Genomic DNA, 12744 nt, shown 5'->3' on the forward strand with positions numbered 1-12744 from the left:
AATTAAATTACTTACACGGTCTCAATAAAAAAGTATCTATGAAGTATAAACATCCTCATTTCTATTAACTATAAATTCTTAATTTTATAAGCTATAATATATTACATATATTTTTCGAAAAAATTATTTAAAAAAACGAGAATAATTCCTATTTTATGTTACACGGGTTTATCTAGCAACTGACTGATACGACAACTGTGCAATTTCTTTTAAGAGGATGTCAGCACACTCTCTCTGGCCTACGCGCCACATAGACAAAATGCATTAACGCAAAATCATTTTTGCTATGTTTTTATATAACCTTAGAGTAAAATCACCCATTACAAAAAAGATAGAGAATAATATTTTTGAGGGAAGGACATATCCATTTTATATTTCATTGTTATTTGACTTTATATTCGATTTTCAAAATAAACAAAAAAATATGACAAATCGATCGTGCTCAAGAAACATAAACCATTTAGGTATTTTTAAACAGTTGAACGTGATCAACATGACAAAATATTTTGTCATGGTGATCATGATGATGTCCGTTGTTAATCAGTGTTCCCAAAGCTTATAAAATGGAAATCCCTCGGTCCGTGGAAATTTCGACTTGTCATGACACGGTCAGTGTTCACCCGGTAAAGTACAATTTACAGTTTATTAAGGAAAATTCCATAACTGAAATCAAACAATTAATCTTACATTTTAAAATTTAAATGTAGGTACTCAACTTTACCAATGTTTGAAAAATGTGTATTCTATAGACTATAAAACATGACAAAATAGATTTTGTCATGCTATAAAATACATTATAGTCACACTGCAAATGCTTTGAAGTAAACAAATTTCTTAAATTATTATCTACAAATAGGAATACAAGAACTGATAAAAATATTTTTTTTTTACTTTTTTGGTTTTGTATTACACACGATTTTAAATTTTACTGTTACGGTGGTAAAGTAATAATTTAACTTCCAAAATATTCAACAATACCTAGATCATTCCGCATTCAATTATACTATACTTTTCAAAAATGACTGACCAAAACATTTTAGATAAATCTATGAGGAGTGTTTTCGGTAAGTGCTTTTTTTTTTTTGATATTCATGTAATTCTGTGTGCAACATTTTTTATTTGGCCACAATGTTTTTTTCTCCTTTTAGTGGGAAACATTCCGTATGAGGCCACTGAAGAAAAGTTGAAAGATATATTTAGTGAAGTAGGACCAGTCATATCATTCAAGTAATTAGATCAAATTAAAAAATCTTTTTATAGTTAATTATTATTACTGACTTTTTACCTAACTATTGTAGGTTGGTATATGACCGAGAAACGGGTAAACCCAAAGGTTATGGATTCTGCGAGTACAAAGATCAAGAAACTGCGCTTAGCGCTATGCGAAATCTTAACGGATATGAAATTGGTGGACGTACTCTACGCGTTGACAACGCTTGTACAGAAAAGTCTAGACTTGAAATGCAGTGTAACCACTTATTAAATAACCAAATCGTAAGTATCAAAATGTTTAATTGATTATGTATTGCAGCTTTAATGATGGGAATGCCTACTTCAGAAAATCATTATGGCGAAGCTGTAAGTGCAGAAAAAGCGCCAGAAGCCATAAGTACTGCGGTCGCATCTTTACCACCAGAACAAATGTATGAGCTCATGAAACAAATGAAAGCATGCATTCAGGTAACACTAACAAATTACTCTATCCACTTTAAAATAAAAGAAATATTAAATAACTATAAAACTCATAACTTGTAACCATATTGTATAGAATAATCCAACTGAAGCTAGAAACATGTTGCTTCAGAATCCTCAACTTGGATATGCATTGTTACAAGCACAAATAATAATGAAAATAGTGGATCCTCAAGTTGCTGCTGTAATTATAAAAAAATAAAATATTGTTATCAATATTTCTACATGAAAATATATTAGTCTTTAAAGTTGCTCTTCCCTGGAGTTTTGCCTATTTAATTTAAAATTTAGTATTTAAGTTTATTGTACTGAAATTATATTATTTGACAGAGTATGTTACAATCTTCCAACCAAGTTCCAGCCACTCCAATACCCATCACTTCTGCTACTACAACAGCGACCGTAAATCCAATGCCTCATATGCCCAATAATGATAACAATGTGTGGGCACAACCAAAGTCTTCAATTCCTCCAATGGTCCAGCCCCATGGTAGGAAATTTGATTAGTGCCACCTACAAATAAACTATTTTGTGATTTTGTTTTTTGATGATTTAGTCGAAGACATGGACTTGAGACAAGTAAATCGTGGCCGTGTAATGGACCAAGATTTAAGACAACCTCCAATTCAAATACCAATCTCTCAACCATTGCCATCAGTACCAGTTGAATCTTCTATTCCTCCACCATTACCGTAAATCATATTAAAATTTTAATAATATTATGATCTTTAAGTAATTGTCATGCAATATTTGTAGAGTGTCAAGAGACCCTCGTGCACCAGTATCAATGGATTCAGATATTCGAACTTACACAAGAGATCCCAGGGCAAACAGTAGTAATGCAGCAGCGTCAGCAACACAAATGCCTTCTCAAGCTGTTCAGCAACCTGCTCGACCACAGGTTGTGCAACAACCGCCCAAACCTGGATCTTCTACAGATACTGAAAAGGTAATTTGAATTTCTAATCGCCATAACTAGATAAGTTACACAGTAGTACAGTACACAATATGCAAATCAATTTATGTTATATTTTAGGCTGCTTTAATCATGCAAGTGTTACAATTAACCGAGGAACAAATATCAAAACTGCCCGCAGAACAGCGACAAAGCATACTTGTCTTAAAAGAGCAAATAGCCAAGTCCGCCCAGAGATAATTTAAGGTCAATAAAATTTGAAAATACATTTAATTTTTTTTTTTTGATAAGTTTTAATTTTTTAAATTATTAATATTTTAATTGAATGACAATGTACTAGTATTGTGTTATAATAATTGTCACCGTTTATATATTTAAAATAATACATATTTTGATGTTTATATACACAACTTCATCAACAGTTATTATTTATTACAAAATGTATAAAGAAACAATATTATATTTTTACTTAACCAAGATGATAATAATATTATCGTTATACACTATTCAAATACTATTTTTGTTTTTTTATTATTATTATTATTATTACTATAAGGAATTATATTTTGTATTGTTATCAATATTATGATTCATGACTATTAGTAATTAAAGGACTAGTACTGAGTAATGAGTATTTTTGTATACTAAGTATACTAACTAATTTAATTTTAAAAATCTAGTCAATGTGTCAATAACAATGCTGTACAAGCCAATAATATAGCTTAAGTTAGGAATCCCATATGGGCCATGTATCCCATATTTGAATCAAACATCACAGTGTTCAGATGAAATGTTTTAAACAAGACTTGTTACCAGTGCCGCAACTACCGCAGGTGCAGGCGGTGCAAGGCACCGCCTGATGGGCCTTGCAATGTATGTATGGGGGGCCTCAGATTTTACCATTACCATACATAATATTATAAAACAATTGTAAAATCAAATATTAGAATTCAATCATTTTGTGTTTTCGTGTGTATAAATATTATAAAGTATATAGGTCCTATTTCATTGGTTCAAAAAAAATGGAAAAATGGGAATTTGTACGCAAAATCTATTTTGGTTTTTGGTGTAACTCTTAAAAAAATGACTGTAGATACATGCAATTTTTACTGAATGTGTATATTACCATTTTCTATGCACCATAACATTTTCAAAATATTTTGACTTATTTTAAACTGTTTACGGACATTTTCCGTTTCTAATTTTTTTAGTTTTTTATTCTATAAATATCAATACAATTTGTTGGGTAAAAAAACAGGAAAATTTAATTAAGGCTCCTAATATATTGTTTCAAAGACAGACAAAAAATTTTTTTTTATAAGCTTTTATATTGACAAAATACGTGAAATTCACGAAAATGTGCAAATTATTTTGAGTTAGAAACTCATAAAAAATTTTCTATTTAAATCTAACATTTTAAAATGTAATACAAGATTCCTCATAAGTTTGTCTATCATTATCAATAACAAAAATGTCTACAAGCAATTCAAAAAAAAAATTTTATGAGCATTCGAAGTTTATATTTTTACAAGATTGGATATTCACTAGATTTCTCATGTGGGTAGTGATTTTGTTATTTTTTTGTAATTCAAAAACAAATATCTGTAGATACATGAAAATTTCAGTGAATGTTTATATTTTCATTTTCTATACATCATAAATTTATGACTTTTTGAGCTGTTTTATTGTCAGTTTTAAAATGTGGTTGAAAAATATTAAAAATACATAGGCACAATTTTTTGCAGAGTATTTAAAGTTCAAATTTTGTAAAAATTTATCAAATTTAAAATTGATTATTTTGTAGTTAAAAATGTATAAAATGTTCAACTTTTATATCTTAAGGATTGAACATTTAAAACAAGGTTCCGCGTAAATTTGTTATATATAAATTACTTTATTCACAATAAAATCATCGAATATACTTGGTAATATTATATGCTGACTGAGTGTCTTCGCTCAGAATCATTTTTCTTATACAATGATATTATATCATTGAATTCAAATTTAACACCATCCATTATAGTGACCCGTTTGTAACCTACTGTACAGCAGAGTGACACCCACTTGTCCACTTTTTTCTAATTGTACAGTGGTTTTTCCTATTTGAATTTACTTTAAAGATTCATTCATTTGTATCTATCTTAAATTTAATATACTTTATCTGTTATGAAAAATATGGAATTTCCTGATTAATTTAAATATTTAATTTCTAAGATAAAAAGATGTATGCCATTTATAAATGTAGTAAATGTACCTATGATAAATGAATTTATTTTTTTATTAGTATATACTATTTTTTAATCAATATTTAAGATATAATATTATAATGATAATATATTATCTGAATATTATAGTCAAGCGCAGTTCGACATTTTTTTATTATATAAGTTGCAATTCCCAAAGAGGGTAGGACACTCTTGTTGGATATATGAACTCTCAAAATGATTGTATCCTGTCTGCCACTGTTTATGTCTTAAGTACAAATAAGAAATTTCAGGGGGCTAACATTGTTTACATAAATGTAAGAAAAGGGCTTGGTTACAACACAACCAAAATAACTTTATATATATATATTTTTTTTTGGGGGGCTTATGGTATATTTGGTGGCTAAGCCCCCCCCCCCTAATTCCACCAATGCTTCTGTAAAAACTAAAAGGGCCTCAAAAATATCTTTGTATCGGGGCCTCAAAATTATAATTGTGGCACTGCTTGTTACATATTTCGAATCATTCATCCTTTTCACCTATATTATACCTTATTCCTTTAAATTTTTTTATTGAATCTAAATAAATATTTATAAATTAAACCCATCTATCTGTAAAATATTTTTCATGTTTTAAAATTATATTTTAATTAAATGTTGAGAAAACCTCACTTTAGGTATTTGTTTAACAGTAGTATTTTATATTTTGAATATTTAGTATTATAGGTAATTATATTATTATTATCATAGCTTGTAAGGAAAGCCAATAATTCGTTTTTACTGTATTCATTTCAAGTGTAAAACAATTTTTAATTTATTTAAGTATACTTTATAAAGATAATTGATAAAAGAATGTTAACTCAAGGTCAAAAAAAAAATTTAATGCGTATACGAAAAGTTACTTTATATTTTCTTTTTAGTTATGTTAACTGATTATATCCAATAACATTTAAAAAATGTTCAGAGTCAACAATTAAAAAGTAAAAATTGTCCAATGTGATAAGGTTTGAATAAAATACTAGGTTTAAGGGACTATGCCTTTACCCCCTCATCTGATTGTTGCCACCTAAGTAAATTATAAATATGATTTAAAATGCCATGTATTTAACAGTGTTAGACAGACTTAGATTTTTAAAAATGATTTAAATGATTAACAAATTCACTAGGTTATTATAGAGGCAATTTTTAATATCTATTTTTTCAGCTGCGATATCTATGAATAAAAATATGATATTTTTTAATTATATTATACATCATGACAATAAAACAATATTTGAAATATTAAAAACCACCTGTATACAAACCTAGTAAACTTGTTAAGAAATCATAATCCGTTTTCAAAATTAAAATCCATCAAACCAATTTCCTTCAGTTTTGCCTGGCTTTTTGGTCTAAAAGACACTTTTTTTCATGAACTACAACCCGATTAAATCGGTAACCAGTGAGATGCAATATGTGTCAATATCATATGTGTATGAGAGCCGCATGATCGTACAAAGTTATTTCTATTGTGATATCCATTATTCACTAAAGAAACATCTCAAAGTAATAATTAAAAACTGATAATTGTATTATAAACAAAAAACATATAAAAATTATTTCATTTTTATGTAGTTATTCAAGTTAACCTATATTATATATATATATATATATAAGAGTCATGAGTTGTAACGTTAGTTCTCTTTTGCTTCCTCTTTTTTTTTGTCTGGTTTTTTAATAAATTCATGGAACATTACATCACCAGTCATGAGTCCTTCTTCGACTTTGATCAACTAAAACAATTTTAATATATTATTAATTTTAATTAACTATGGTTAAAAAAGAAAATAAACCCTGTTGTTAATTGTCATTATTTTATTTTACCTGCAATGTAAGTCTTGGACCGAGTTCACTCAATCGTATGGAAGACTGAGTCCCTACTATATTGCCTCGACCGACCAATTTTTGCGGAACAACGACATTAGAACTTGTAGTTTCTTCGAACTCACTATCTGACAATAGTTCTGGCCTACAAAATTAAGTGTATACATTTTAGGATATTAATCAATTTAATGCATTCTAATATCAATAAATTAAGTATTGACTATTTACTTTAATAAAAATTCATCAATTTCATCATAATTAGATAGGTCCGGTACTTTGCTCTGAACAATTTTCTTTACACCTTTGGATAAGCCAACTGGAACGGTTGTAATAGCATAATGTCTAAATTCAATCAATTTTGTTTCAGAGTTGTAGTTCATTAAAACACATCTTTTAATATCGTTCAAATTTACCTGGTTTTAATGTAAAAAAAAAGTAATAAATATTTAACATTATAATACTGATAGTATGATCAATATTGTTCTTACTTTTGTTACGTTGATAGTAGGGAACATGTTTTGAAACATTGTGGCCATCAGGTTGATATGTAGTCCTTCGCCAGTAAAATTGTTCATAACAATCAATGGGGCATGACGAAACAATTTTGGATTTACCATTTGTTTGCGCAAAGACGACACAACGTCTTTGCTTAGAGCATAGTTTACAAGTTTAAATGTCATTGTTGGACCTTGGGGTAATCTGGCCACACGAAAATTAACTCCGGTATCTGAGCTTGTGAATACGCACAAATGCGACACATGCATAGGACCGGCTAAGGCCACAAAATCCTTAATTGTATTTTTCTTGTAAACCTATTCAAAATAAGAAAGTTGAACAATGAACCAGTCTTGAGTATTAAGCCCTAGTACTGACTACTAAAGTTCAATTTAATAACTAGATTCCTCAATTACTTGCAATGAAGCAGCGGTAAATGGTTCCATAACTTTTCGAAAATCTTTGACCAACTGCAATAGACTTTTACCGATTTGTCCTCTATGTATAACAAATGAATGTGGAGCTCTTTTCAATTCTTCTGGTTCTTCATACACGGTTTTTTTCAATTTCTTCAAGCGTTTCTGTTATAAATGTCAAATAAACCAATCATTAATTAATTGTGTAAGACTTTAAATTATAGGTTTCGACTTCATAATGAGTTTTTAAATACAAATCAACAATTTAATTCTTCTTAAATAAAAAAATTGTTTGAAATTGTATTACAGTAGGTTAATACCTAATTCGCTTTAGCATCAAACTGTGTTTTCAAATGCCGATTAACAAACGTACATCAATGGAAATAATGAATTACTTACGTTTTTCTTTACGGTGGACTTGCGTTTAGAACCCATATTAAAAATTACAGTACAATTTTGATTGAAAAAAAGAGTCTTGTAGTCTGTAAGTCGTCTACTTGTTTGTACGTTTGCAGATTTTATCACAACTCAGTTGAACTCACGTGTTTTTATGTTTGATAACGTTTATCTGAATCACGATGCTTAAGCCGCGATAATGATATCACAGAATAACTGTGATGATATCTCGCTGTTATCAAAATCGGGAAATTTGTCCCCCCAAATCTATAAAAAAGTTAGAAGATAGATTCTTCTTTGTACCTTTCTTTTTTATTCTTCTTTATCTTTAAAGGCAGATCTTGATCTGTCCCAGCCCCAGTACCACAGACCACAGAATAGATGAAATTCTGTGCCAGTATTATCTTAAATCTTGGATAATACAATATAATGTATGTTAAGAGGACGTCACACCCGCATGTGTTGTCTCCCTCTTACAAACGCAGTACGTACGACATAGACAATACGTGTTTACGCAGTCTGAATATGAACTCGTCCAATTTTGGTTCTAGAGTAAAAACACCTATTATAAAATTGAATTGTGACGATATTTTTGAGGGCAATTCGTAACGTTCTTTTTTAAAATTTAAAATTTTGAAAAGTTAAAGGTATTTTAAAAATGTTGAAATTTTTGCTATTTCGCCAAACGATACCTATGATGAACGTTATATCGGGTATAATGGAAAAAAACGCAACGACTTCCCCTCATAAATATTGTCACAATTCAATTTTGTAATAGGTATTTTACTCTAGAACCAAAATAATTGAGCGAGTTTTATTCGGACTGCGTTAACGTGTTTTGTCTATGTCGTACGTGTATAAGACGGAGACAACACATATGGGTGACGTCCTCTTAACTATAATAGTATAATTACATATATAAAAAATAGTATATGTCAGCCTATAATACATTAATACTAGGTATATTTGACGATATTATTGTGATAGTAATTTATTTTACTATTAGGCATTAGCACAACATTACAACAGTAGGTTAAATTCATTTTTTCCAACAAAATTACATTTGAAAATGTTATTGCGTGTATAAAATATAATATTATACTCTAAAAGTTTCACATGAAATCTCCACACTCAGTGACGGTTGACTCGCATATTAATTTTTCCACGAATACTCGACGAGGAGTGCCGATACACTCTTATTTGCGTGGGAGTGAAGTCGTGCTATTTAGGAGGTTCACTTGTGGGCGTATCTACATGCTGTTTGTATGAAAATTCATTAATAGTAGTGCCCGGAATTTTTTCTTTGACATTTACCTTATTGCTTATAATAATAATACCAATAATATATAATAGTGAATTGTGCCGATATTTTCTTAAAAGCTATTATATGTAAACACATCATCATCTATATATTATATATTTATACTTAAAGGTGTTTGTTCTACGGTTAATGGTTATTGGTTATACTATAATCGTTCCACTCAGAATCTAAAATTGACAAAATATGGAAAAATCACGAAAATTAGCAAATTATTTTGAGTTAAGAATTCGTAAAAATTTATCTTTTTAAATCTAAGATTTTAAAATGTAATACAAGGTTCCTTATAAGATTATCTACCTTTATCAAACAAAAAATATCTATAAGAAAGTCAAATTAAATTTTTATGATCGTTTGAAATTCAAATTTTTACAACATTGGATATTCACTCGATTTCTCAAGTAGCGATTTCCTTATTTTGTTGTAATTCAAAAACGAATAACTGTAGATACATGAAAATTATACTGAATGTTTATATTAGCATTCATCTATATATTATATATTTATACTTATAGGTGTTGGTTCTACGGTTAATGGTTATTAGTTATACTATAGTATATTAATATGTATCATATATTTATTATATTTTATATGCATGAGTGTAATATACTAATATAGTTATATATAATGTAAATACTGTAATGTGAGTAGTTCGTCTTCGCGCACGCATTAATAGGGTTGTCCGTATCAACCACTCGATAGGGCGGAATTGTTTTGAACGAATTTTATAATTAGTTAGGTATATAAAATTTCAAGAACACGAATACATAGTCGTAGAGTGTAGGTTGGCTATTTGACCGTATAATAATATCATATTATTAATTATTATACAGCTAGGAATATATTATTAGGTTAAATGGAAACAAGGACTAAACGCGCTTCTAGGTACGCCATCGATGTCAAATATTAATTAACTCGCGAAATAAAATATTTGCTAAATGGAGTGTAAAATATGATCTTAATAGAAGTAACAAACACAAACAACATTTATCACAATTTATTTTCGTCTAGGCACCGTGCATAATAATATTATGTTTTATTTATATATGTGCAGCAGCGGCATATTTTTATGCAAATGATGATTGAATTACATTTTGAAAATAACTAAAACTACAATTTTTTTTAATTCAGATTAAAAAAAAAAACAATTTAGGTACTTATTTAATTGTTGATATTACTTATATAATTATAATTTTTTTTTTGTCAAGATAACTTACGTAATGCTCAGATTCTAATTACGGAATTTAAATTATAGGATGTCATGATCAGAGATAATTGGTTAAAGATAGCAGTTATTTCTAAAAAAATTGCAGATATTTAAATAATGGACTTAAAAATTATAACAAACAAAAATTGTCATGGTCATAACTATCCGCCGAGAAACTCCGGGTAATACAGCTGGTAGATCATATTATAATATTATTATTAATTGTTTTAAATTTTTCACACAAACAAAATGTGTTGCACGGCGAATAGTATATGCAAAATAGGTGCATATTGTCCAAAACTACACTTTAGCTCATTGCAAGCTAGCAAGACTATATAACCCGCTGCAATCACCCAAATCCACATTTCTTAAATCCATTTGAATGCACGAGATATTTATATTTTCTTAGTGCAGAATGAACGGAGTAAAGACTTATGGTACTATGGTAGGTTCATATATCGGATATTATTTACACATTCAAATACGAGAATATCTAATCACGATTCACGACTAAATAAAAATATCTTGGATACTGCCAATCTCTGCTTATGAAAACATTTCAACAATTCAGCATACAAATATACAATATATAATTTCTGAACACTTTTCATTTAATACAATATTACACTAAGTAATAATGTTTTTTCCGGGCTAGATTAGTACCTAAGTGTTAGGTGTTGCTTTGGGACCTTGGAGATATTTCGATTTTAAGCATATCGATAATTTATTTGTTCAACAGGACATGAGGTCTTTCAATATGTGTGGCCCTGTGCTTCTGCACAGCTCAAACTGCCTTTAAGCCGGCCCTGGAAGTGACCTAATCATTGACAATGTATAGTGCGACCAAGTTAATAAGATGATCAAATAAACGTCTAAAACCGGTTTCGTCCCATGTTAACTGGTCATCGACTTGGTCACTCTATTCATCAACATCTACTGTACAGTATACAAGTAGAGTTAGTGGTTAACTGCCCATTTTTTTTACTAATGATACACAAATTCATAATTTAAGAAAAAAATCTTTTTGTAGTAGATACCTTGAAAATTAAGTAGGTAGTACCAATAAAAAACATTTTTTTAATAGTGATTAAAAACTAAAACCTTCCTAAAAATGATGATGTGTATGAGTATAACATTGGATGTTGAACATTTGCCATTGCTCTCTTTTCAACCCTAGATGCTCATCGATTTTGGACTCAATGTTTGATACTCAGAAACATATTCTGCTTCATTATATAAAATTAAATTAAGTTGATAATTAAAAAAGTTCAAATGGCAGTAATCAGTAGTGGATCCAGAAGTCACCCAAGAGGGGAGAAGAGCAATTTACGAAACTTAAATTACCTTTTTTACGTATCGCACCATCACCCCCTTGTAACCACTACTGGCAGTAGTTAAGAAAATTTTATATCAAAAAAAAAAAAGGTGGGTAAGTGGATGTTGCTCTGGTGTACAGTAGGTTACAAGTGGGTCACTGTGTAAATTTGAATTCAATGATATAATATCACTGTATAAGGAAAACGATTCTGAGCGGAGACGGTTTGTCAATCTAGATATAAGACATAATATTATACATTTATATCTATGGTATAAAAAAAAATTTACCTATAATAGATACCTATCATAAATTCCAAATTAATCATATCACATTATCTATTAGATACTTATTACGCGTTATACATCAACAAAGAACCGTGATACTATCATCGATATATAAAAGTATACTTTATAAGTTTCAAGTACCTACCCACGAATAGTATTATACAATCACAACAAAATAATTAAAATAGTTATTCTTGGTTTTTTAATATGTAATTTCGTCCAAATTTGAACTTAAAATGACTATAAAAATAAACTGTGCTTATGTATTTCTTAGAATTTTTGGTAACAGAGTTAAATATTTACGTGGAATCTTGTTTTAAATTTTCAATCCTTAGATATAAAAGTTGAACATTTTATAAATTTTTAACTACAAAATAATTGTTCAATTTTACATTTGATAAATTTTGTCAAAATTCGATCTTCAAATTCTTATAAAAAATAATTGTGCCTATGTATTTTTAATATTTTACAATTGCTATTGTAACAATATATCACGAGCCTTTCATTAAATTTTCACGCATTTTTACCAAACAAATAAAATTTTATTGATATTTATAGAAAAAAAAAATTAAAAACATTGAAAAATGACAATGTCCGTAAGCAGCTCAAAAAGAGTCAAGTTATTTTCAAATTTTT

General features: G+C 28.8%; 2 protein-coding genes across 2 annotated transcripts; one reads left to right on the top strand and one right to left on the bottom strand.

Moving 5' to 3' along the window:
- Window positions 1-879: 879 nt before the first annotated feature.
- On the top strand, window positions 880-3236 carry LOC100159296 (cleavage stimulation factor subunit 2). Its single transcript, XM_001951197.5, has 9 exons — window positions 880-1064; window positions 1149-1227; window positions 1299-1468; window positions 1532-1680; window positions 1769-1876; window positions 2023-2182; window positions 2249-2384; window positions 2449-2641; window positions 2729-3236. Exons 1-9 carry the CDS (start codon window positions 1019-1021, stop codon window positions 2846-2848), a joined length of 1161 nt encoding a protein of 386 aa, XP_001951232.1. The 5' UTR covers window positions 880-1018; the 3' UTR covers window positions 2849-3236.
- Window positions 3237-6297: 3061 nt separating this feature from the next.
- Window positions 6298-8142, bottom strand: LOC100159960 (protein Peter pan). Its single transcript, XM_001948300.5, has 6 exons — window positions 7985-8142; window positions 7586-7750; window positions 7163-7486; window positions 6903-7087; window positions 6675-6819; window positions 6298-6583 (listed from the first exon to the last, which is right to left on the bottom strand). The coding sequence occupies exons 1-6, from the start codon at window positions 8018-8020 to the stop codon at window positions 6485-6487; spliced, it is 954 nt and encodes a 317-aa protein (XP_001948335.1). The 5' UTR covers window positions 8021-8142; the 3' UTR covers window positions 6298-6484.
- Window positions 8143-12744: the final 4602 nt, after the last annotated feature.

Source organism: Acyrthosiphon pisum, chromosome A1 (assembly GCF_005508785.2).
Source record: "Acyrthosiphon pisum isolate AL4f chromosome A1, pea_aphid_22Mar2018_4r6ur, whole genome shotgun sequence".
NCBI classification, from domain to species: Eukaryota; Metazoa; Arthropoda; class Insecta; order Hemiptera; family Aphididae; genus Acyrthosiphon; species Acyrthosiphon pisum.

Coding starts and splice junctions, on each gene's coding strand:
- LOC100159960 (XM_001948300.5), bottom strand. CDS start 8,020: ATGGGTTCTAAACGCAAGTCCACCGTAAAGAAAAAC. Junction 7,088..7,162: donor CTACTATCAACGTAACAAAA/GTAAGAACAATA, acceptor CATTAAAACCAG/GTAAATTTGAACGATATTAA. Junction 6,584..6,674: donor GTCCAAGACTTACATTGCAG/GTAAAATAAAAT, acceptor AAATTGTTTTAG/TTGATCAAAGTCGAAGAAGG.
- LOC100159296 (XM_001951197.5), top strand. CDS start 1,019: ATGACTGACCAAAACATTTTAGATAAATCTATGAGGAGTGTTTTCG. Junction 1,877..2,022: donor TGGATCCTCAAGTTGCTGCT/GTAATTATAAAA, acceptor ATTATTTGACAG/AGTATGTTACAATCTTCCAA. Junction 2,642..2,728: donor CTTCTACAGATACTGAAAAG/GTAATTTGAATT, acceptor GTTATATTTTAG/GCTGCTTTAATCATGCAAGT.